Raw genomic sequence first — 27331 nt, 5'->3', positions numbered from 1 at the left:
TAGGAGTAATTTGAGAGGCAAAGTGGGGAGCTTGGGGGGTAGGGAAGGAAAAAATGAAACAAGATGGGATCGGGAGGGAGGCAAATCATAAGAGACTCAGTCTCACAAAACAAACTGAGGGTTGCTGGGAGAGTGAGTGTAGGGAGAGGTTGGTTGGGTTATGAACATTGGGGAGGGTATGTGCTATGGTGGGTGCTGTGAAGTGTGCAAACCTGGTGATTCACAGACCTGTACCCCTGGGCCTAATAATACATTACATGTTAATTAAAAAAAAAAAAAAGATTATTATCTCAGCAAGGTAAGCATTAGAATTTCAGGCCGAGTTACTGGAGGTATTTAAACAGATCAGAAGTAGTTCTCTGGGTCTGACAGCCAGAACATTTGTAAGAAATGTATTCTAAACCTGATTTAAAAGAGGGAAGGCTCATGCTACCCATACATTTCTGGAAACTTTTCTAAATTGGAGCTCTGTAATACATTCAAAATAGTGCCGTGTTTAACAAATATTTATTCTTAAAAATATCAAAATACTTCTTAAAAACCTATTATCTTTATTCTTTTAAACTATTCTGATCTGAAGAAAGAACTGAAGTTTAGGAAAGGGGAAAATGAACATAAAAAAAAAGTTTATTTCTAGCCCTGAAAGAACAAAATTATTGAACAAAGTCATCAAATACAGCAGTTAATGTCAAGGTAACAATTAAATAATTGAACGGGATTAAATTAAAAATAAAAGTCAATATAAAATTTGAAGACAAAACAGAAAAGACAAACTACTTTCACTTAATTCCATTTCTATCTACCAAAATAAGGGGAAAAAAAGGTAACACATTCCTACCAAAGATGTCCAATTCTAAATATAATTCTTTGCTTTTCTTAATACACAATGAAAATTTGTTTGACAGAATTATACATTTCCTTCTCCCTTTCATTTGGCAACATTCTAGAATGGTGAGTGAAAAGGACTTCAGCTCTCTCAAGGGCAGGCCAGTGCTTGATTCTCCCTTGTAATTCCCACAATAGCTACCACAGTGTCTTTGCCAAAGTGGTCAATAAATGTGTTCAGTGACTAAAAACTGTATCTGCATTTTTTTCTGTGTTTTTTTCCCTTTCTTACAAACCCACATATACACACCCTGTGGGAAAACTGATTTTAATTGTCTAGCTTACCTACTGTGGAAGCAATGGAAACAAGGAAGACAATCTTCATTCTATATAACGATGAAATTCCACTATAAAAAACCCAAAAGGAGTATGAATCTGGATTTTAACCCTAATTCTACAATGGTTTTTTATTTTTGACATTTCACTGGATATAGATCTCATTATATTTAACATTTTTAGATTAAAAAACTGATGCAAATTCTTTAAGCACCCATTTTTTCTAGCTATAATACTACAGCCCAATTAGATCTGAAATTGTTCTGGCTAGAATACAGTATATATAAACAGACATGTATTTATGTGAACCCTATAAAGAAATACTCATAGGTAGTTTTAAATTGCTTATTAAAGGCACAGGTTCATTCAGGACTGGTGGTAACTGGATACATTTTAAGCAGCTTAATATTTATGTGTGGAAGGGTAGAGAATTTATACTATGTGCCAGGCACTCAATACATGAAAAAACAGTTGTGTTAGCTTTGATTTCTTATGCTACCACAACTGCTCTACTTTTTTACTAGTCTCAGGTAGGATATAATATTCACTATTTTCATGGTTCCCAGTTTTAACTGTCCCTAAAAGCAGCAAAAGGAACAAGAGGAGAAGGAAACTTTAAGACCACCAGAGAGTCTGAAATACAATAAATATTATAGTAATATTGTTTTCATAACACAAGAGGAGACTAAGGTAACTTTTAGATTTAAATGGGAATTTTCATTCTAAAGTGATGACAAAAAGGGTAAATACAAAAGGTAGTCATTAAAAAAAACATGAATCTTGATTCAGATGTAATTTTTCTTTCAACAAGATCTGAACATTTTAATTTAAAATTAACTAATAAATCACAATTCCATATTGCCTTTAGGATTATTTTGTTCGAAAATGACACATTTCAGAATTAACCAAAGTACATTTCTATTACAAGTTAGTTTATCCAAGTAAGTAAAGAATAAACCACAGTGTAGCTCCCTTAACCTAGGAGTCAGGTTTTAATGACAAAGTCCGTTGCCAGCAATGGACGTGCAGGTAACCCTCAAAGTTGTTGTAAATACAAATCCCAAACTGCTTCTATAAACTGAAAAGACCTTTGTTGAGTCACAGGCATAAAAATGGGGCATTGGCACTGTATTCAAAGAACATGGTCTTTATGACATAGGTAGGGAAGGGCCTTCTAGAGTTGATCATGACGACCAGTCTTAGCATCTAGTTGGTTTTCTATTTCATTGGTAGCATCTTCTTTATCGTAATCCATCCAAACAACTACTGACATAGAATGTTCAAATTGGAAACTCAAGAGGCACTGCAGATTTTCATCAGAAATACACCAGCCTGTTTCTGTAATTTAGTAATAGCTTCAAGTGGCCAAAATAATCCAGAGAAAAATGAAATCCAGAATCAAACTGAAAATAGAGACCATTAAGTGCTCTAAATACAAGTTTCACTATTTTACTCAGTTTTATGAAAACCTTCTTGCATTATCAATAAAAAACAGCCACTGCTATCCTTGTATCTTAACACAGATGTGATGAAAATGATAGGAAATAAAACACTATTCGTTCCCCTAATGTTTCCAAAATATCAAAATTATTTTTATTCATGACCTGTACTACTGCAGGATGGCAAATAGGTGTGAAGTTAATGATAAGTGGTAGCGGGGAACAAACCATCTGAACCAAACCAGATTTTTTTTCTTTTATGCGGCTTGTGGCATGTCAGAAGGGATGATACCGCTTCCACAAGCAGAATAACAAAATATAAGGAGAGAAAAGAGACCAGAAGGGGGGTGGAGAAGAAAGGATACTCTCATAACTAATGCTACAGGTCACAGACCCTCTTCAAATTTTTAAAATAAAAAAAGTATTGCTATCAACAAGCACATTTCATTTTTCTTCTCCAGATTTTTTACACACTTATTTTTGAAAAAAATCTGAAGTAACTCAACATCTCAAATAATCCACGAATTTATCAAGTACTTAAGTGATTTAAGTTCTCATACATAGTAAAATCTTGGTTATGGGCTGGAAACAATGTTTATAACAAATCTCTACAATTTACTGGTCAGAAGCTGCATCTCTATGTAACCGTCATTTCTCTTTCATGAATATAATCTTATCTAATTATTTTAGAGCTCACTGAAGTTCTAGCCTCTCACTTTGTTTCTGCTAGCTCCAAGTATTTTTCTCCTTTAAATGGAAAAAACTTAACTTTTAAATTCTGAAAATTCAATGGTTATTATATTATTTACCAGAGGAGGAGGGGTGAGAGAGGGTTAATTAAAAAACAAACTAACTAAAATTACAACATATACAGAAACTTATTTCCAAAATGAAGGTAAAAGGAGAAAGGGCAAAGTAGCGGTAGCAACCAGTCACAAAGCCCAAGTTGGACAAGAAAGAAAAAATCACTTTGGTTCCTGAAGCCCAATCTGGAGAGGACACAGTCAGAAAAGAAACAAAATTGTAAGGATGCATAATGAATGGGATTGTTTTTCTGTCTCAATGATTTAGTTATAAATATAGATTATTAGTCTCTCTATACATGTAACAAATGCCAAACAACTCACTACCAGGAAATTTCTAAAATTGACTCTTTCACATTTGTTAAAAAAGGTAAAAATCACGTATTTTTCTTCCCTTCCTTCAGTTCAAATTATGAACTGAAATACTACATGTAGTAAAAGCTGGCCCTAACTTCTACACATAGCTAACCGATTTTGAGCTCCTTTGCCAATATAAGGAGCTACATAGTTTTTATTACATCTGCCTTCAATTTAGGCACAAGAAAAATTTCTCAAAGCAACTCAAAGGAGCAAGGCAAGGAAAAAGAAGGCTATGAAGAGAGAAAAGACGACCAGCTGATGAAACAAATACTCTGAAAAACTCGAATCTGCCATTCAAGTATTGAAAATACTCCCCAAAAGGGACAATGAATGGGATCTATTACAATGAAGTCAGCAAAATAAAATGCAAATCTCAAACACTATAAAATGGCCCTGATGGGCTGTCTGCTGAAAGAAGTTAAGGCTAGTGATTCAGTCTGCAATTCCTTTTGGACCCTATAAAGAAGGGAGTCAATAGAAAGCTGTCATTCTGTTTTGCAATTTTCTCTTGGCTGTCTTCAGGAAGTAGTAGTTTGCTTTTTCCTCCATGTTATGCAGACCATTTCTTTAAACCCCAAAAGAGTAATCATTTTCATATATTAAAAGATTTCTTTTAGAAAATGGAAGAAAGAACACGAGGCCACGACAATGATGCTAACGGTTACTCTTCATTGCTTCTTTAGCTGCCATGATCAGTGGTGTCAGACTGGACAAGGGCTTGGCCAGTTTCAGGAAGGGATGCTGCCAGAGAAGGGAGGGAAATACTTATCAGTGTCACCAGTTTAGAAGCTAAATATTTCCTTTCTATTAAGCCCCAAAGACTATTTTATGGATTATAATTTATTTAACAAACATGTATTTCAGGATGTGTATAAAATCAACATAATCAATATATCACTTTATAGTTGAAAGCAGTCCTTTTAGTTAATTTAGTATTATAAAATCTCACCTAAATGACCCAGATACCCACGCCAGCAAATGACCTTGTCTGAGAAGTGACAATATGCAAAACTCGTATACTTGATTCAGTATTATAGCTATTTTATTCCCAACACATAAAATCCTAAACTACATCAACTGCCACGCTGCTGGTGATAAATGAAGAGTGAAAGGTTATTAACCCTATGTAAACTTTGTTGGTTACTCAAAAAAATCAACTTTATCCAAAAATAGTATTACTTCCGAATTCACCTGTAACAATTCTTTGGCCGAACCCCTTTTCTCCACATCCATCTCCAAACAACGGTTTAAGAAATCCCGAAATATTGGGGAAAGTTTCTCTGGATTCTGAAGTTCTGGAGTTCCATTAGTTGCTATCAGGTACAAGGCCTAAAAATAGAAGAGTATCTCTGACATACTTAAGGTAGCACAGCAAAGAGACAGCACTTTATCAAGTTTATGGATCTCTCACTTCTTCAATTTTTTAGAGAGATTTTTAAAAGTAATCTCTACACTCAATGTGGGGCTCAAACTCACAAGCCTGAGATCTAGAGTTGTACACTCCACTGACTGCGCCAGCCAGGCACCCCTGGATCTTTTACTTTTTTAAAGATGTTCACCAGAAATAATAAACTCAGGTGTAGTATTATTTCTGCCCATTTGTAGCAGTTCTTTTCCCTTTACTTTTAGATGTTACATTCCCCTAATTTTTTGCAGAAATTAGCTTTATCTTTTTGGGGAGGGGTTACAAATGCAATACATGTTGATAAAAGAACTATAATACATAAGGGTATAAAGAAAAATAAGCACAATCACACTACTGACATACAGCATCCATTTGCCTTTCTCAAGATTTTATTCCAAGTCACACCAGATTTCAAAACAAGTTTTTATTTGCATTCTAGTTAGTTAACATATAGTGTTAATACTGGTCTCAGGAGTAGAATTTAGTGATTCAGAACTCCCTCCTTTTTTAAAACTAGCTGTATCTATATAGCTATACGTGACACAGGCAGAACAGGGGACTTTTAGGGCAGTGAAAACACTCTCTTATGATAATGGATATACGTTATTCATTATACATTTGACCAAACCCACACAACTGTGTAATACCCAAGAGCGAACCCTAATGCAATCTGCAGACTCTGAGTGATAATGATGTGCCAACGTAGGTTCTCCAAATGTAAGAAATGTACCCGCTGGTGAGGGATGCTGAAAATGGGAGAGGCTCCTTACATTAATATGGTACACTGGTTACAAGTGATGAACCACTACTGATACACTTTTATTTTTACGCTATCTTTATTTATTTTTTTTGAGAGACAGAGCGAGCTAGCAGGGGGAGGGATAGAGGAGAGAGAATCCCAAGCCGACTCCCCACAGAGCAGGGAGACAGACATGAGGCTCGATCCCACAACCTGAGCAGGAACTGAGAGTCGGTCGCTCAACTGACTGAGCCACCCCAGATACCTCTATACTCTTATTTTTAAACCTTTTTCTCTGTTTCAAGTTCTTATTTAAACTCTAGTTAGTTAACATATCATGGGAATATTGGTTTCAGGAATAGAATTTACTGGTTCATCACCTTCATATAATGCCCAATATTCATCACAAGTGTCCTCCTTAATATCCATCACCCATTTAACCCATTCCCCTACTCATCCACTTCCCCTCCAGCAACCTTCAGTTTGTTCTGCACAATTAAGGGTCTCTGGTACACCTTCATTAAAGAAGTCTCTGGTTTACACTGGGGTTCACACTTTGTGCTATATAGTCCTATGGATTTTGACTAATGCATACCGTCATGTTTCTGACATTATAATATCATACAGTACAATTTCACTGCCTTAAAAATCCCTTATGCTCCACCCATTCATCTTCCCCGCCCCACCCCCACAAACACCTGGTAACCACACATATGTACTTATTTTAGAGAAGAGAGAGCATGAGCAGGAGGGGCAGAGGCAGAGGGAGAGGGAATCTGAAGCAGACTCCATGCTCAGTGTGGAGCCCAACGCTGGGCTCGATCTCATGATCATGAGATCATGACCTGGGCCAAAACCAAGAGTCAGAGGCTTAACCGACTCTGCCACCCAGGTACCCCCCCTCCCACTTTTTTTTTTTTTTAAGATTTATTTATTTTAGATAGTATGACTGATCTTTTCTAGTCTCTATAGCTGGAATCATACAGTATGTAGCTGTGTTAGGCTGGATTTGTTCACTAAGCAATATGCATTTTAGGTTCTTCCATGTCTTTTTGCAGTTTGATTTTTGTTTATCTTTTTAATGTCATGGAATAACATTGTACCATATGGATGTACCACAGTCTATTTATACACTCACCCTTTTTAAATGAAGTATATTTATGTACTTCATATCTTGGCTGGTTGCTTCTGATCTGGGGCAATTATGAATAAAGATGCTATAAACATCTGTGTGTAGGTTTCTGTGTGAACATCAATTTCCCACTCATTTAGGTAAATAATAAGGAGCACAACTGTGAACTGCATGTTAGGAGCATGTTTAGTTTTGTGAGAAACTGCCAAAATGTCTTCTGAAGTGGCTGTACCATATTCCATCTCCACCGGCTAGGAATGCGAGTTGCTACTGCTCTGCATTCTAACCAGCATTTGGTACTGCCATTAAAAATTTTTAGGCTTGGGGAGCGTGCATGGCTGTTAGTTAAGCAACTGCCTTCAGCTCAGGCCACGATCCTGGAGTCATGGGATCAACTCCCACATCAGGCTCCCTGCTCTGCAGGGAGTCTGGTTTCCCCTCTGACCTGTCCCCTCTCATGCTTTTTCATATAAATAAATAAAATCTTTAAAAAAAAAAATTCAGGCTATTCTAATAGGTGTGTATCTTACTGTTTTTTTTAATTTTGCAATTCCCTAACTGCCTGATGTTGAGCATCTTATTATATGCTTATTTGCCATCTGTATCTTTTTTTCTTTTAATATTTATTTAAGTCATCTCCATGCCCAACATGGAGCCTGAACTCATGACCTTGGGATTAAGAGTCATACTCTTGCTCTACAGACTGAGCCAACCAGGAACCCCGCCTGTGTTATCTTAATTATCTGTTGAGATCTTTTATCCATTCTTACATTAGTTTATTTTCTCATTGTTGAAGTTTGAAGAGCTCTTTATATATTTTGGACAGCATCTGATTATCAGATGGGTGTTTTGCAAGTATTTTCTCCCAGTCTGTGACTTGTCTTTCCATTCTCTTAATAGTGTCTTTCTCAGAAAGGAGATTCCCATTTTCTTTTTTTTTTTTTAGTTTTATTTAAGTAATCTCTATACCTGACATGGGGCTTGAACTCACAACCCCAAGATCAACAATCGCACACTCCTCCAACTGAGCTAGCCAGGATGATTCCAATTTTAATGAAGTCCAATTTATCAATTTATTCTCTCATGGATGGATCATGCTTTTTGATCTAAAAACACAGCCAAACCCAAGGTTGCCTAAATTTTCTCCTGAATTATTTCACATTTCTGCAGTATAACCAAAATACCATCAAAAAAGGGATACTGACGCTCAAACCATCAGGATATGGATGTGCCCATTTCCTCGCTATCTGCACTCTAATGCCCATCTGCCACTGCACACTCCCCTTTCTGCCTTCATTTTTTCCATACCATTGCCCTACCCCTCCTCTAAACCACCCTTCCTCTAAGCCCTACCTCATCTACTAAGGCCTGGCTCTCCCCTGAAGGACTGCCTCATTCACAGCGGTCTCTAGGGGTCACCATTCCCTCCCAGAATTTGCACCACTGCACCCAGAGAAGGAAGGTCCTTGTGGCTTCTCATTGCCTCTCTGAGATACCTACCCTGTCCTCCAGAACTCCCAGGCTTGCAGACTCATCTCCACCACATCTACCAAACACTGTTGTCATCATCTCTAACAGTACTCATAACTCCCAGGGATTTCAACAGCTTGAGAGGCTGGTGAGAGTTCCTTGCCCTCATCTTCTCCCATGCTCTTGTCCTTTGGCCTCCCTCAGCCACACAAGCCCATGGTCACAGCCTGTGCTTCACCATCAGTACTCATGACCACAAGCCTGGAAATGCAGCTGCTCTTTACCTCCTACTTTTTTTCACTCTGGGCACCCCCAACACCAGCAATCCCTTTGACTCTGCTAAACCTAAATCCCACTGATCTTCCAGTGTTCACCACAATCGCCTCTCTGATCCTCTTGCACTTCACAGCATTCACTTTGCTACACATTAAAACTGCTTATCCCTTGCCTGTACCTGTGCAGCTAAGGACAGTGGAAGAAAAAGATACATTCCTGATGACTGGCATCATTCACCTCATCATTAACAGGCCCATAGGACGTCCAGCATTCCTACTACATATTTCCCCCTTTCACTCACTCTCCCACTCTCTGCTCTCTGTTTCAGGACACTCATGTCTCCTTAGCTCCTCTTGGCAGTGACAATTTCTTTGACTTTCCTTTGCTTTTGATGACCTTGACAGTGTGGAGGAGTACTGGGTCAGTTTTTATACTGTAGAATGCCCGATATTGGAATTTGATGTTTTCCTTGTGATTACAGACTTTGAATATGGGCTTTGGGAAGGAAGATCACAGTTAAAGAGTGCCATTTTCACTGCATCATATCAAAAGTACACACTACCAAATTAATTTATGACTGTATGTTGACCTTATCTGAGGTCTGTGCTTGTCAGGTTTCTCTTCTTCTACGTTACTCTTTTCTCCACTTTTTATACTCTGCTCTTCAGAAGAAAATCACTATGTGCTGTCTATACTTAAGGAGTGGGGAGTCATGCTCTATCTGCCTTAAGGGGGAACAACCACAGAAATTATTTGGAATTCTTTTCATGAGATTTGTCCCTTCTGCCCCACTTATTTATTTATTTATTTACTCACTTACTTATACCAGCACGGACACATAAACATTATACTGCGGGTTATTATCCCTTACTACTTTATTTTGTGGTTCAAACTGCTGCATCTTTGGCCACTAGAGTGCTTTAATACGGCCCTTGCCCCTTTCATGAACTCCTAAGTGTGAGCTCTTCTCTTTCATTATGACTTATGATCCTATTTTATCTCCTTAGCTGAATTTTATCAGGTGTAATTCATTCTTTATTTTAGGGCTTGCTGAAGAGGTGAGAGCATGTGTCTTTCCATTTTCACAACCATCTCATTATTACACCACTTCCCACAGACTGCATCAATCTTACGGTTCTCCCCCTCAGCTTTACGCTTTTGTCATTTTACTTTTATCTACGTTCTTTTCCTCCCCCTCCATTATTACTTTCATGTAAAGTTTTTTTTTCATGTAAAGTTTTATCTTTTAAAGATATTTACATAAGGAAAAAATCTTATATATTTACTCACATAGTTATTTTTAGCACTCTTTGATTCTTTTTATAGAGCGCTATTACCATTTTCTTTCTGCTTGAAAGACTTCCTTTAGTATTTCTTATACTGTAGATCTGCTGGTAATAAATGCTTTCAATGTCTGTGTCTAGAAAAATCTTTATTTCACCTCAGTTTTTAAAAAGATATTCGCTGGCTGCAGAAGTCTTGATTTCTCCCTCCAAACTTGGTTACACATATATTAGAACACCTGAAGCTGTCTCACTACTGCTATTTTTCATCTTTTTAAAAATTTCATTTCTGTCCCTATTTGCTCCAAAAGCAGCTACCCTTAACATATGGAATGCAGTTACAAAAACTGCTTTAATGACTTTGTGTGCTCTTCTCTCTGTCAGTTCTGGTCTGCTGCAATGGGTTTTCTCATCATGGGTTGTAATTTCCTGCTCTTCTGTCTGCCTGATAAACTCTGACTGGATATTTACGTGCTTGTTGGCTGCTGGATATTTCCATATTCCTATAAGTATTCTTGAGTTTTGTTCTGCAACACAAGTTACTTGGGATCTCTTCAGGTCTTGTTTTTCAGATGGGTTAGCTGGGACTATAGCAGCAGGTAGTCTAGGGGTATTTTTTCCCACCAGTGAAGCAAGACTCTTTTGAGTCTTCTGTTCAATATCCTGTGTATTATAAGGTTTTCCACTGTGGCTGACAGAAGCAGGCAGTATTCCCAGCCTCTGTATGAGCACTAAGCACTGTTTTCAATCGTCTATGGGTATACCCCTGACCTTGGGTAGATTCTTCACAGAGATGCACCAGTGTCTGCTGAATGCTCAAGGGGACTCCATAGATTCCGGAATCTTCTATGAGACTTTCTCCTCTCCTGCTCTCTGTCTTGCAAACTCTAGCCAACTTGGTCTCCTCAGACTTTAAACTCCTTCTCCTTAATTCAAGGAGGCCATTGTGTCCCACCTGGGTTCTTCCTCCCTGCACAGGGCTTAAAACCCTCTCAATACATTAAGCTGGACCAATCACAGTGCTCACCTCAAGCCTTTCCCACCTTTGGAGATCACTTTCTTCACAGATGTCCAGTGTCTTGCAAACCATTGTTTCACATATGCTAAGTTTTGCTGTTTTACTTTAGGCAAGGGTGGTGAATCTGATACCTGTTACTCTATCTTGACAGGAAGCAGAATTTCCTTCTTGCTAAGTTTCCAACAATTACATTCACACACTGCCAACCTGAATGATCGTTTTAGTCCTCAACTTACTTGATTAGCTGTGGTTACTGACAAGCTGACATCTCCCTTGCTTTTTGCATGGAGAATCAAGAGCATGTCTTTATTTGGTTTTGTGTACCTCTCCAGCCATTCCTCCTCATTCTCCTCTGCTGGTCTGCTACATCAAGTGTTAACTATGGATTGAATGCTTCAGGATGCAAGCTGAATCTTTTCTACTGTCTGTCTATGCCTACTTGGCCTGGTGATCTTATCCAGACATGTAACTTCAATTTCTGTAGCTAACAAGTCTCAATTTTACACCTTGGGCCTGATCCTAGATGGCCATACCCAACAGCCTATTCAACATATTCACCTGGATGTCTCTTCCCCACCCCAAATTTATTTATTTATTTTGAGAGAGAGGGCAAGCACTCGAGCCATGTGTGCAAGAGGGGAGGGAGAGGTAGAGGAAATCTGAAGCAGACTCCATACTGAGGTTGGGCCATGGCAGGGCTAGATCTCACAATCCTGAGGATCATGACCTGAGCCAAAACCAAGAGTCGAATGCTTAACTGACTGAATCACCCAGGCAGCCCCTCAGTTGGATGTCTTAGTTGGCACTACAAACTTGACATGTCTAAAACATGCTAAAATGTCACCTCCTAATGTCCCACCTGCCACCCCCACACACCACTCTACTTGCAGCCTTCCCCAATTCAGTTAAGGTGAACTTGAATTTCATCATTCCAGTTGCTTAGGCCAAACTCTTAGAGTCATCTCTCTCTCTCTTTCTCTCCCAGATAGGCTCTCCTTTTAAAATATATCTGGAATCCAACTACTTCTTCTACTACTTCCCACCTCTACTGATACGATTCTGGTCTAAGGTACCATTATGTCTTATCTTCTATTTCCCATATCTATCTCTGCCTCACTTGAAAATCTTTTCTCAACAGAGTAGCCAGGGTGATCCTATTAAAATACAAGTAAGACCATTTAACATCTCTGCTCCAAACTCTCCAGTTGTTTGCCTGTCTTACCTATGTAGAAGCCAGAATTCTTATAAAGGCCTGAAAAGGCACTACATAGTCTGGTCACATTTCTTCACTGATCTACCTTTTTCCTCCTGCTGTATGCTCCCTGTACACTAGCTATGGGGGAAATCCTCAATGCTCTCTGAATATACCAAAAATGCCTCTGCTTCAGGGCCTTTCAGGCGCTGTTCTTTCTGACTGGAATGTTCTTCCCTTTGGTAACTCAGTATAACTCTCGTATCTTCTAATGTTCTAATGTCACCCCAGTGAAGCCCTCTCCAAGCACTCTTGTGAACCCACTCTCTTGACTCCCTATCAGTCCCAGCACTTAGTCTCTATCACTTCATATACTACATATTATTCTTATTTTTTCTCTCTACTTTCTATGAGGGCAGGATTTTTTTTTTTTAAAGATTTTATTTATTTATTTGACAGAGAGAGATCACAAGTAGACAGAGAGGCAGGCAGAGAGAGAGAGGGAAGCAGGCTCCCTGCTGAGCAGAGAGCCCGATGCGGGACTCGATCCCAGGACCCTGAGATCATGACCTGAGCGGAAGGCAGAGGCTTAACCCACTGAGCCACCCAGGTGCCCGAGGGCAGGATTTTTTAAAAAGATTTTATTTATTTGAGAGACAGAGAGCGCACAAGCAGGGGGAGGGGCAGAGGGACAAGCAGACTCCCCACTAAGTGTGGAGCCACACATGGGACTCCACCCCAGGACCCTGAAATCACAAGCTGAGTGGAAGACAATTAACCCACTGAGCCACACAGGAAACGGTGAGGGCAGGAATTTTTTTTTTTTTTTTAAAGATTTTATTTATTTATTTATTTGACAGACAGAGACCACAAGTAGGCAGAGAGACAGGCAGAGAGAGAGAGAGGAGGAAGCAGGCTCCCTGCGGAGCAGAGAACCCGACGCGGGGCTCGATCCCAGGACCCTGGGATCATGACCTGAGCTGAAGGCAGAGGCTTTAACCCACTGAGCCACCCAGGCGCCCCGAGGGCAGGAATTTTTGTTGGTAGATAGCACTTTGTATGATGTCTACCACAGAGCAGGTATTTGAATCAATATTTGTTAAATGAATGAAATGAGAGGGTTTTAAAAATTGTCCCAAAAGTGTTCTAAAGCTAATCACCTCTATAAAAGTACTTAATTTCTCACCTGAACTTTTTTTTTTGCAAGGAGATGAAAAACATTCAGGAAAAAGAGCATCGAAATCCAATGCCACCCAGAAAGGGCCTCTCCTACATATACCAATTACTTGGCCTCTGGAGCCCACTTTATAGTAAATCCAACTTAATTGGAAAAAAATTAGGAAAAAGAGAGTCTGGCAGTAGGCCTATAGTCATACATGGTAATTTAAGAACTTTTAAAAATAACTGCTTCATTGAGGGGTAATCCACGTACTATAAAAATCGCCCTTGTAAAGTGTGTAATTCAGTGTTCTTAGTGTATTCGTAAAGCTGTACAACCATGACAACTAATTCCAGAACATTTTTATCCCTCTAAAAAGAATACCCACGTGTATTGTAGTTATTCCTTCTTCCCTCTTCTCCTCAGTTCCTAGAAACCATTAATCTCCTATCTTTATGGATCTGCCTGTTCTATTTATTTATATATATAGATAAATAAATATATCTATTCAGAGATTTCATATGCTGTTGATCCTCATTACTTGCAGATTCCTTATATGTAAACTCATCTACTCATGCTAAAATTTGTTTAACCCCCAAACCAATACTCTCAGTGCTTCTGTGGTCATTTATGGATATGTGCCGAGAGGCAAAAAAGCATGGCGCTGATGTGCCGTCTGGTGTCCTAAGTGCAAGGAGGCTGTGATGCACCTTGTGGAGAAAACACATTTGGAAAGCTTCATTCAGGTGTGAGTTATACGTATACCAGCTGTGACTTCAACATTACTCAATCAACAATATGTATGAAAATGGCTTTAAGAAGAAACACACATCAAGCAAGGTTATGGACTGATCAGTTGACAAAAATGTGACCATAAGCTGGGGCACCTGGGTGGCTCAGTTGGTTGAGCGCCAACTCTTGATTTCGGCTCAGGTCGTGATCTGAGGGTCATGGGACTGAACCTCGAGTTGGCTCCGCACTCAGCGGGGAGTCTGCTTGGGCTTCTCTCCCTCTGCTCCTCCCCGACACTCACACACTCACTCACTCAGTCTCTCTCTCAAATAAAATAAGTAAATGAAATCTTAAAAAACAAATATGACCACAGGCTTGTAGGAACCCAACCCTGTATTTCCCCTAGCAGCAACAGTTCAGCATTTAATTGCTTAATTCAGTTATCTGTGGCTTTGCAAAACCTAATTACCATGAATGACAAAAACTGACTGCAAATGGAGTCACATCATAAGTGATCTTTTGTGTAGGACTTCTTGCATTTAACATAATGCTTTCAGGTTTAATGTTGTCTGTATCTGTACTTCATTACTTCTACTATGACTAAATAATATCCCATTGCATTGATATACCGCTTTTTTTTTTTTTTTAAAGATTTTATTTATTTATTTGACAGAGAGAGATCACAAGTAGGCAGAGAGGCAGGCAGAGAGAGAGGAAGGGAAGCAGGTGCTGAGCAGAAAGCCCGATGCGGGACTTGATCCCAGGACCCTGAGATCATGACCTGAGCCAAAGGCAGCGGCTTAACCCACTGAGCCACCCGGGCGCCCCGATATACCACTTTTTTTGATATACCACTTTTACTCACCCATTCATCAGGTGATTGACATCTGGATTGTTTCTACCTTTTAACTATTATGAATAATGCTGTTTCGAACATTTGTGTACAAGTTTTTGTGCGGATGTATGTTTTAATTCTCTTGGGTATATACCTAGCAGTGAAATAACTAGGCTATATGGGTAACTCAATGTTAACTTTTGAAGGAATTGTCCAATTGTTTTTCAAGTGCTGCATGCACCATATTACATTTCCACTAGCAATGTATGAGGGTTCCAATTTCTTCACATTTTTCACTAACACTTATTATTGTCCATCTTTTTTTTTTTTTTTTAAAGATTTTATTTATTTATTTGACAGACAGAGATCACAAGCAGGCAGAGAAGCAGGCAGAGAGAGATGGAAGCAGGCTCCCCGCTGAGCAGAGAGCCCAATGCGGGGCTCGATCCCAGGATCCTGGGATCATGACCTGAGCCAAAGGCAGAGGCTTTAACCCACTGAGCCACCCAGGTGCCCCTATTGTCCATCTTTTTGATTACAGTCATTTTTATAGGTGTGGTGTAGTATCTTTTTGGGGTCTGATTTGCATTTCTTTAGTAACTAATGATATTGAGCCATATATGGTAATTTAAAAGTAGAAGGAAAAAGAAAGGAAAGAAAGACAGAAAGAAGAAGAATGAATGAACTCCTCAACTCTCCACCTCAGCTGCTGAAAGGCCTAATTGTTTCAAGTCTACCAACCCCATCTATAACTCAGGACCCTCGCTCTTTTGTTTGACTGTGAGCTTTAACATTGCCATCTACACAGATTTCTTATAGATGTGACCTTGTTCTCCTCTCCTGTGTACCTGGCAGTACAGGGGCCAAGGTTCAAAGCCACTATCTGAAGAGTACATCTAGAGATCCTTTGCGGAAAAGTAAACAAAGTCTTACTTAAGTGCAAAATTTAATACCATACAGTTTACTAAAAATCTACAAACTCTTTACCTAACACATTCAACTCAATAATCCAGAAGAAGCAAATATTTTTAGATGCAGAGACTAGGTTATATCGACTTTGTATCCTAAATTTTTGCCTAGTGGCTGGCGCAATCAGATTCTAAATAAATGTTCTGAAGAAATGTGTTTTTCTAAAAATAAGGCTGGTGTTTAATTGCTCTTACCCTCAAGGGATTTTCATTGAGGTATGGAGGCTCTCCTTCTACCATCTCAATAGCCATGATACCCAGAGACCATATGTCCACTTTAGGGCCGTAAGCTTTCCGTGTAACCACCTCTGGTGCCATCCAGTATGGCGTTCCAACCATGGTACTTCTCTTGCTCTGCTCAGGGGTGATCTGGGCGCAGAACCCAAAGTCGGCTATAAAACAAAACAAAACATATCTACAGTTAATGGTGCCCATGGATACTTTTATCTAAGAGCTCATGACAGATGACTTAATTAATAACATTTGACTAATCAGCCTCTTCTTTTTTAAAACTGTATTCAGGGACGCCTGGGTGGCTCAGTTGGTTAAGCAGCTGCCTTCGGCTCAGGTCATGATCCCAGCGTCCTGGGATCGAGTCCCGCATCGGGCTCCTTGCTCATCAGGGAGCCTGCTTCTTCCTCTGCCTCTGCCTGCCATTCTGTCTGCCTGTGCTTGCTCTCTCTCCCTCTCTCTCTCTCTGACAAATAAATAAATAAAATCTTAAAAAAAAAAAAAAAACTGTATTCAAAAAGTAAACCAGGGGCACCTGGCTACTGAAGAGTCCATAGAGCATGCGACTCTTGATCTCGGGGTCGTGTTCAAGCCCCACGCTGTGCACAGTGCTTACTTAAAAAAAAAAAAAAGTAAGCCAGAATGGGTTTCCGAGGTACAATGTAGAATGCAGAATGGGTTTACAAGTATCTTGATGATGTTATATACTCTCACTTTGTTTAGTTTTATTTCCCACAAGCAAAGGCCAAATGATCAGGTGGTCTTTTATTCTAAAGAATTATCCCAAAAATTTTAATAAAGTTGAAAAAGGAAAGTTACCAAAGGTGAGCATCAAAACTAAAATTCTACAAATCAGGTAAAAAGGTCAGGAAATGGGAACTATTTTTGAAGAAAACAAACAGAAGCCAGAATTACTAAGTATCTGACCTAGTAGACAGCCTAGAAAAAGAACAGCTTTAACTGCAACTGTACCTAAAAAGGTCCTCACCAGCTTACTCTACTCCAACCACCTCATTTTGTAACAGGCACAGAAAGCCTAGGTTAGCACTGAGCGTTAAATTTAGTGGGATGAGAATCTTTGGGATGAGAATCTATAATTTTTTTCCTCCCTTCTACAGACCCATTCTATTTCAAACTCAACTACTACTAACATTTAGGTTTGTAAACTTTGGACATTTTGTTATGAATTTACACAGGTACAAACATCACCTGTGAACTGAATGGTTTATTTGACCTAGTTAGGACACTCTGTTAAACTGCTTTTTTAAAAAAAGTAAACTCTACCCCCAACATGGGGCTTGAACTCACCACTCTGAGATCAAGAGTCACATGCTTTACCAACTAAGCCAGCCAAGTGCTCCAGCAAATTGTTTTTTAAAATTTATTTTTAGAGATTTTTCCATAGTTTTAAACATTGATCTACCTCATTACTATAACCACACAGTATTACAAAATAACAAAATTATAATTTACCATTCCCATACTGCTAGACATTTAAGGTACTTTTTGTTGTTCTTTACAATGTTACAGAGAACAACTTTGCATTAACTGTTGTGCATATGTTCAATAATTTTATCCAAGAGAATACTAAGTGAGCAATTGTTCAGTCAAATCATATTTATAGCTAAAATGGGTACTTGTAACAAACCAGGTACTGTTCCAAGTATCTTATAGGAAATCAACATACCTAATCCTCATGGTAACACTGAGATAGGTACATTTATTAATATTATTCTCATTTTATAAACTGGGAAACTAAGGCATACATATTTTTAGATAAGTTATCCAAGATCATTCATCTAGTATGTGGAAGAGCAAGGACAAATTCATCCAAAAAAGTCCAAGTCAGCTTACATGTGTATCCACCAAAAACGTATGAGAATGTCCATTTCTATTTTGCCTGCTGATTAAGATTAGTAATCATATTTTTGACCACCTGGTAGAACCCCTTTCCTGTGGTTGAATAATCTCCAGAAGAAACATCTTAAAAAAGAGATATTGAAAAAGGAGTCAAACACTCCAACAGAACAGAAGGAAAAAATTTTATCTGTTCATCCAAGAAATGCCTTGAATTTTGCATAGTTGGAGGAACCTCAACAGAAGTTCTTCTTGAATCCTCCAGATGGCAGTGGTTGAAACTGACAGATTATAGCCAGCAGAGGAAAGAAGTCCAGGACTTCTCCCCCCATGATTCTATCAAGTCTGATACAGAAGATAATTAGGAACAGAGGTTTTGTTTCTAGTCATCTCTCAGGTTAGGGTCATAAAGCCCTCCCCCAAATAGGCCATGCTCTATCAAATCCTAAGAAAGCTGAACAGCACAATGAGAAAGATTTAACCTAATAACAGAGACAAATTCAAGCTTATCTTTAGAAGACAGTACCAATAGGACAATCCCAGGCACTATTCCTCAGTGCTTTACATTTTTAATTCTCAGAGTAACTGAGACAGTAACTATATTATATATCTGAGACAGTAACTATTATTTTCCTTACCATCTGAGAACATAAATACAGAGATTAAATAACTCACCCCAAATTATTCAGCAAGTAGTAGCTGATCTGCTATTTAAACCCAAGCTGTCCAGCTCAGAGTATATTCTTTACCATTTTCTCCCTCCCCTTCCATATATTAAGTCACAAAAATATTAACAGGTTTCTTTTTACTTAAACAAAAGGCAGAACTATAGTAATAAATTTTACTTAATCATTTGCTACTTACTAAGTTTAACGGATCCTTCCATCCCCAAAAGCACGTTGTCACTTTTGATGTCTCTGTGGATCACTTGATTAGCATGTAAAAACTCCAATGCCTGTAAACACTAAACAAGAAAAACACCTATCAATGAAACAGTCCCTGAAAAGTCTAAAGGAAGTGAGACATTACTTATGGCCTAAAGCATTGCTTCAGAATTCTAATCGAGCCCCTGAAAAGTAGGTAAGAACCTGGGAGGTCCAGTTCTATCCAGCTGTTCACTGATGTGATGTTAGGATATTTTCTTCATTTCTTTTAGAGCAGATTTTACATAAAGTGATTTCGACAACTTAGACACCACTGATGAAAGAGTAACTTTCCCCTTATGCCATGTTTCAGAAAGCATAGAGTCAGAAGTAGGGAAAAACTCTGCCCCCTTCCTTAAAATTCAAGAACAAGATTAGAGTTTTAAGATCTGCTTGCCCCTGTTTTTGAATATTACCTGAATATAAAATGTAAGCTTGGAAAAAGTTGTATTTTTATTTCTTACCCCCACTAGAGGAGAACAACAAAATAAAGACTGTACGTTATGAATAACAACTAAAAATCTCATTTAAGATATTCTACTATCCATTCAAGGAAAGACAGATAAACTGTACTACATTTACCAAACATTTTTAAAAAGATTTTATTTATTTATTTGACAGAGAGATCACAAGTAGGCAGAAAGGCAGGCAGAGAGAGAGGGGGAAGCAGGCTCAGAGAGCCCCATGTGGGGTTCGATCCCAGGACCCTGAGACCAGGACCTGAGCCGAAGGCAGAGAATTAACCCACTGAGCCACCCAGGCGCCCCCCAAGCATTTTTTTTTTTTTTTAAGATTTTATTTATTTGTCAGAGAGAGAGAGCACAAGCAGGGGGAGCAGAAGACAGAGAGAAACAGGGACTTCTCAGTGTGGGAGTTGATCCCAGGACCCTGAGATCATGACCTGAGCCAAAGGAAGATGTTTAACCAGCTGAGCCACCCAGGCTCAGTTCTGCATTTACCAAGCATTTAAGCAGATTCTTGAGAACAAATCCTCCCCAAAACACTTGTACAACAGAAACAAATTTGTCACAATCCGAGGAACTCCTAAAATAATTTTTAAAACAATTATAAAAAGAAATTATTAGAGAAACAAATTAAGTATGGATACATTCTTAAGTTTTTGTCAGCTTTTAAGTGACCACTCTTTGTTAGAGCTATGTTACTAAAATACCATATTCATAACTGTTAAAGAGTTCTTATTTCCTCCCCTCCTGAAACAACCAAATGGTCTACCCCTTCGGTGGAGCATAATTAACTCAGAAATACAAATTTTTAGTTTTAGTTTAGACTTAGGCAATTTGGCAGAATTCTACTGGCTTAAGTAACAGTATGTCTAAAAATTAAATAGTGAATATCAAGAAACACCTAGCTTTTCACCTCTGAGGAGATTAATAAAGCCAGAAGCAGACTTAATACTTAAGGTGAACATGTGTCCTGCTTTGTGAGAGACAGTCCTTTTTTCCACTATTGAGCGGCCTTTCCTTTCACTCTTAAAAGTACTCTGTTGGGATGATAAGTTCTAATGACGAACTCCCTGAAATTTACCTGTGAGCTGGGCTCTTCAAAAATCCATACTTTATTCCAGAATTAGCTTGCACAGGAAGGATTAAATGGTATGGAGACAACCTGCACAGAGTATGTAGAGAAAGTATCGCACATAGTAAAAATCACCTGTGCGAAAACTCTCCTCCTCCATTTTTTTTTTAACCTCCTGCTAAGGCTGTATGGCTGTAACTTACCGGAAAGTGAGCGCACTCACCTCTCTGCAGACAGCGGCGATCTGGGCTTCATCCATGCAGGTCTCTGTCACAACATCAGTAAGTGATCCCCCAGCAAGGTACTCCATTACCACAAACAGTTCATCTCCCATCAGGTAACTAAAAAAACACGGAAAACACACAAAATACACGCGCGTTTTTACTTTCACACCACTCTGCGCTTAAGAATTCAAATGTCAGACTCCCTAATCAGGAAGCTAGAAAGCTGGAAGCTGTGAGGGCCAGGAAGAAAACCGGCCAGTTGCAACCCCACAGTGCGGGAAAGTAACTGACAGGGACTAGGACTTTTCTGAGTGATTTCAGAGCTGGCCTACAATTGTAACTTGATCGTTTCAATTAATATAACATTGTAAGGCAGGAATCATTCGTTCTGTTTTACAGATGAAGAGATGGAGGCTTGGAGAAGTTACTCATCCAAGTTCACATAGCTAGTAAGTGACAGAACCAGAATCAGAAGCCAAGTGTAATGGATTCCAAAGCTATGGCTTATCTTTTTTTTTTTTTTTTGCTCTTCTTTTTCTTTTTCTTTTTTTAAAAGATTTTATTTATTTGACAGAGAGATCACAAGTAGGCAGAGAGGCAGGCGGGGGGTGGGGGGAGGGGAAGCAGGCTCCCTGCTGAGCAGAGAGCCCCATGTGGGGCTTGATCCCAGAACCCTGGGATCATGACCTGAGCCCAGGGCAGAGGCTTAATCCACTGAGCCATCCAGGTGCCCCAGCTATGGCTTATCTTACCCACCCTGCAATACCGACCTGACATAGTACTTTCAAAAGCAGGGAAACAGACCTAGAAAATTGATTTTTATGAACATGGCCTCCATTACTAGGGCTAAAATCTAAATGTATTACCTTTTTCCCATTCTAAATACATTTAAATGTGGAAATAAGAAAGCCACCTATAATCTTCTATCTCCACCACAATCACTATTTTAATTTTCATTTATTTTTCAATTCTTTCATTTGCATATATGTAACTGCTTAAGAATCCCCATATAATCGTAGAATATAATCTTCTATTCTGCTCTTTGTTCTGTTATTTAACATCAATTCTTAAATGAGGTTTTGACAAACTATTTGCCCATGAAGACAGGATCTAAAATAGAAACATGATCTGAAAGTTTAAAAACCATGTGGCCAGGCACTGCTGTCAGTCAACACATGAATCATTACTCATTTCCTTAATGCTTCCGTTTCTGATCATTTGTAATTAATATAAGCACCAGCAGTAATGTCCTTCATTTAACTGCTCTCCCTTACTTGCCAGGTGATATATATGTAGAAAAAACCCTGCTAAAGTGCAATGTGCCCCCCACCCCTTTTTTGAAGATTTATTAGAGAGCTAGCGAGCGTGCGCACATGGGGGGAGGGTGGAACAAGGAGGGAGGGGCAGAGGGAGAGAATCCCAAGCAGATTCCCACATGGAGCATGGAGCCCAAGGCCTGGCTCTATCCAGGATTGATCCCATGACCTGGAGATCATGAGTTGAAGTTGAAGTTTTGGAGTTGAAACCAAAAGTAAGACACTTAATCAACTGTGCCACTCAGGTGCCCCTGCAATGTGCTATTTTTTCTTTTACCTCTCTTCCTCCTTCAAGCTTACTTATCAACACTGACACCTACTCTGATCAAGTGCCTGAGTTAGCCCCCAAACCACAAGATGTAAAATTTCCACTTTTTCCCCCCACTGTTTAAGAAATAATTGTATTTACCTGTCCAAGAAGTTAACTATGTTGGGATTCTTTAATTCTTTCATCACCAGAATCTCATTAATGATTAATTCCTTCTTTGGCTGTTTCTGTAAATTAATCTGTTTGATAGCAACCTATGATAGAAACAGAAATTAAAAAAAAAAAATCAGAACAAGTCTCCCAATTCTCTCAGAAAATTACAAACACCAACCAGGTAATGATTTACTTTATTGTGTATCTATTATATTATACAATGAGACTGTAACTTACTCACAGGTAGTACTTTTACTTCCATACTGCCTATGAACAATGCTTTGTAATACTTAGAGCCTAATTACTTCAAGATTACTCCTGAAGCTGATTACCCAATTCAAGGTCATACCAATGCCAGGAATTAATCCTCTTTTCATTCCGAGCTGGAAAAATAATTTTTTAAAGATCTGCTTATTTATGAAATTCAATACATAATTTCTTCTTTTTTCCCCTATTAAGAAAAGTGTTATAAAATACATAGAGTAATTCTTTCAACATATTCAACTGAAAAAAAGATTCCCATTGATTATTCATAGGTTTATCTAGTTTCCTCCTATACTAAAAGCTAATGGTAACACCCAGAAGTATGAAAAAGTAGCTACCTCCTGTCCCAATGCCACATCAGTAGCAGTGAAAACTGTACCAGAAGCCCTAGGGGGAAAAAAGACATAACCAGATTTAAGGTTTCTAAATCACTACCATTTATATATCTAAAGACTTTATACTTAGAATAACTAGAAAGGGATTAAAGAACATTTAAGACTTAACATTTTTAAACAGGAGTAAAAGCAAGCACAGAAGGGGAAAAAATAAGAAAAAGGCAATCCTCCTAGCTGAAACTTGTTAGAAATTTGTCATAAATATACCTACGAAAATGTAGGAAAAAGATAAAGGAAAGAAAAAATACATACTCATGGATCCTACATCCCTTTAAGGAACAAAAACCAACAAATAAATTTGAAGTCCTTGCATGCGCTTCCCAAAGGCATCCTTCCATGCTCCCAAAAGTAATCGGTATTTGGTGTTTATTCTGTAGTTGATGCACATCCTTTCCATGCATTTGTCTACACTTTATGTCTATCAATGGCCTAGGTGTGTATCACTATAAAATATATTCAACATAATTTTTACAACTTCTTATAAATGGCTTCGTTTTATGTATTTTTCTGCAATTTGCTTTTTAATTTTTTAAATTTATTTTTTATTTTATGTTTTGAGATTTGCTTTCTTAATTTAACACTGGATTTAGGGTGGGTCTTATACTTGCTGCTCATTACTATTATTTATATTATTCAATATATTATAATTTATCCATCATCATGCTCAAGAATATTAAGATGATTTTCAATTTTTGTTATTAAACCAGTTATGCAACTAAATTTAGTTTTTTTTTTTTTTTTTTTTTAAAGAGAGGTAGAGGTGGAGGAGAGGCAGAGAGAGAGGAGAGAGAGAATCTTAAGCAGGCTCCACACCCAACATGGAGCCGCATGAGGAGCTGATTTCACAACCCAGAGATCATGACCTGAGCAGAAATCGAGCCAGATGCTTAACTGAATGAGCCACCCAGGTACCCCACCTAATTTAGTTTTTAGAACAAAATTCATAAAGAGGTTTTCAAAAAAGACTTAAGCTCTCTTTCTAAATTCACAGAATACTGTCCAGAGATTAATAATAATAAAAATTCAAAATGTTCATTTACTCCCAGGCAACAGAAACAAAGTATAGTTTAAAAACACAAATTACTGGACAAAATCAGATCAGTAGACTCAAACTTCAATACCCAATAACGTGATTAAATACACAGTTTTATTGCCTATCATCTTGTAGTAAATGTTCTTGTCTTTTTACATATATTTGGTGGTCAAAAAAAATATATTTGGTGGTCAATTTTTCCATCTAATCTCTTAACCACCAATGGGAAACAACATTTAAGAAAAAAACAATGTACAGTCATTGCTCAATAGGTCAGTTTTGTAACACCAGGTAGAAATAAATACATTACTTATTTACACAAATCCAAGAATACCACGCACAGAATGCTCTAAGTGCTCAACGTCAACAGGAAGAAGAGATACACTATACACCCAGGAATTACTACCATACTATTTAATACAGTCACAAATACTTACCCTTGCCCAATTTTTTCATATCTTGTGTATTTTTTCTTAGGGTCACCTATGCTCACAATAGTTCCTATTTTAAACAAAAAACAACAACAAAAAGTTGGAAGCTCAGTCAAGCATTTCAAAATTGTAAACTAGTATCATGACTCCTTTTAATAAACTACTGATTTCAGAACACTGGTTTTCAAACACAACTTTCAAAAATTACGTATGCTGGGGTGCCTGGGTGGCTCACTGGGTTAAAGTCTCTGCCTTCAGCTCAGGTCATGATCCCAGGGTCCTCAGATGGAGCACTGCATCGGGCTCTCTGCTCAGCAGGGAGCCTGCTTTCCCCTCTCCCTCTGCCTGTCTCTCTGCCTACTTGTGATCTCTGTCAAATAAATAAATAAAATCTTTTAAAAAAATCACGTATGTTTCAAACACAGAACACTAAAGAAACTTAAGAAAATATCAGAAGCAAGAAGACATATTATTTCCATGAGGTTGGACCTCCTAGCTAATGTCTTAATTAACCTTTTTCTCAAAAATGAATACTTTAAAATGATCAACTGTATTTAGTCTGCCTAAGAATAAAGGGGTTCTCAGAATGTGGGATGTTCAGTCTTAATCGAGAAGTTGGTCATTCTACTTTTCATACTCCACTGAAATGTATTAAACTAATGGTAAATTATGAAACTACTTATTATCAGAAATAATATATAAATGATATCCAAATAAATAAGCCTAAATGGCTTTTTTAACTCTTCCCACATACCTTCTATCTTCCAATATATTTAGGAAACCACTTATTTCTATAAAGATTACTCTACTTTAGTATGAACTAATCATATCTGTTTTAGGGAAGTTCACAAAGTCACAACTAAGCAACAGTTTTCGGATTAGTATTTGGACATAAAACTATAATATATTCTTATTACCACCAAGCCAAAACACGAGAAAACCATGCTAAGTTTTCACTTGCTCAAGGTAAAAGGAGGTCTGATCATATTACAGAAACTCACACAAATAACCCAATTTTATGTAAGTATCCAATCTCAGGTCTACAGCCACTTTAGCTACAGTACTTTTCCGTGATCCTTGATCCCTCTATGTCAGTGTTCTTTATAACTATAGTTGCTGTAGACTTATAATTGGACATTCTTGCTACCCTCTCCCTGGCACTGTGTACATTATTTCCAATGGCTGACTCAGGCCAATGACAGTTAATGGATGAAAAGGGAGAAGAGAAAAAAAAATTCATTTAATGTTTGCACATATATCTATACAGGAAGGCCACATTGTTTAGTTATTTGGGAACATTCTGTATTCTCATATTGAGAAACTATAAGTATATATAAATATATACAAATTTCCTTTGATAAGGGTTCCAACCATAACCCTCAGATTTGGCCCTTTGGGAAAAAGTATTGCTCCCGAAGGTACTGATCACCACATATATTATTCAACAGTCAATACAAAATAAACAAGCAAATCAGAGTATGAATTTGGCTTTACTAGATTTTAATGGAAGTGACTGTTCCTAGAAGGAAACAATTTATAACTTATGTCTTTTTATTCTTTAAGATTTTATTTATATATCTGACAGAAAGAGAGACAGAGAGAGGGAGTAGCAGAGGCTGAGGCAGACTCCCTGCTGAGCAAAGAGCCTGATGCGGGGCGGGATCCCAAGACCCTGGGATCGTCACCTGAGCTGAAGGCAGACACCCAACCGACTGAGCCACCCAGGTGCCCCTACAATTGATGTCTTAAGCCAAAACACAGGGTATAAATTAAAATCCATCTAAGCCAAATGTGTCAAGAGCTGTTAACAATTTAAGAATAATATAAAATAAGTAACATACTTAGTTTCTCCATAATCTCTTCATCTGTCATTTTGGTCTTCTTTTTCTGTTTGTCAGAAGACTTGGCACCGCTATCAACATTAGAATCACCAACTGGTGCAGGAATAGGGTCAACTACAGACCGTGTATAAATCTGCAGAGAGATAGCTCGTTACTGAGATCCGAGGGAAAGTATTTTTAGGTATTCTTACTGTACACTATTCAGTTCTTTGATTTTTTAATCAAAACTAGTTTTTTCCAGTGTTCTAAAGAATGAGAATAATATTTACAACTTATCTTAATAAAAGACCTATAACTAAGATGAATAAATGTTAAACACTTTTGACACATGATGTATAGATTTTTAAGAGTCTGTCTAGCAAAACACCAGATCTCTGAATGAAATCTAAGTTTAGCCAGATCTAAAAGGATATGCCAGCATTCTTACTACAAAAGAGAAATAAACAGCAAAATTACAGAAACATGATGTTGAATTAACTATTAATTCTCATAAAAACTTTTACCAAAAAACCCCCAAAGAACAAAAAAAACCTTTTACCAAAGATGACTTCTACCGTTTCATTTTATTTTGTTTTATTTTTAAGCTTTTTATTTAAATTCAATTAACATAAAGTATATTATTGGTTTCAGAGATAGAGGCCAGTGATTCATCAGTCTTATATAATATAATATCCAACGCTCTACCATTTCATTTTAACAGCCAATTCTAGGAGGTAAAGCCAGAAAACAAAGCTCTTTACTGTTAATCAGGACCCAGCAGCAGCAGTCCTCAGAGCCCTCCCTGCTGATTGTGCCAGCACTTCACCGCACACCACCTTCTCGCACTTTCCTTGTACTGGCACAGGGATACAGGACTCTTTCTCTAAGATCATTATTTTTTTTTTTTT

The 27331-nt window shown here is 38.1% G+C and overlaps 1 protein-coding gene across 1 annotated transcript in view; it reads right to left on the bottom strand.

The window, feature by feature from the left end:
* Positions 1-609: 609 nt before the first annotated feature.
* LOC111154988 (p21 (RAC1) activated kinase 2) overlaps positions 610-27331 on the bottom strand; it is a 90991-nt gene continuing 64269 nt past the window's right edge. Inside the window, exons 7-15 of the mRNA XM_022514960.1 lie at positions 26445-26577; positions 24610-24673; positions 23083-23131; positions 22469-22581; positions 20743-20860; positions 18925-19024; positions 16168-16364; positions 4955-5092; positions 610-4504 (exon numbers count right to left, since the gene is read on the bottom strand). Of these exons, the coding sequence (XP_022370668.1) occupies positions 4418-4504; positions 4955-5092; positions 16168-16364; positions 18925-19024; positions 20743-20860; positions 22469-22581; positions 23083-23131; positions 24610-24673; positions 26445-26577 (999 nt within the window). The 3' untranslated portion in view covers positions 610-4417. The remainder of the gene's footprint in view (positions 4505-4954; positions 5093-16167; positions 16365-18924; positions 19025-20742; positions 20861-22468; positions 22582-23082; positions 23132-24609; positions 24674-26444; positions 26578-27331) is intronic.

Source organism: Enhydra lutris, unplaced genomic scaffold, assembly GCF_002288905.1.
Source record: "Enhydra lutris kenyoni isolate GAN:26980312 unplaced genomic scaffold, ASM228890v2 scaffoldscaffold39, whole genome shotgun sequence".
In the NCBI taxonomy this organism is placed as follows: Eukaryota; Metazoa; Chordata; class Mammalia; order Carnivora; family Mustelidae; genus Enhydra; species Enhydra lutris.
The sequence above is the reverse complement of the archived record's forward strand: the minus strand, read 5'-3'. Positions and strand labels throughout refer to the sequence as shown.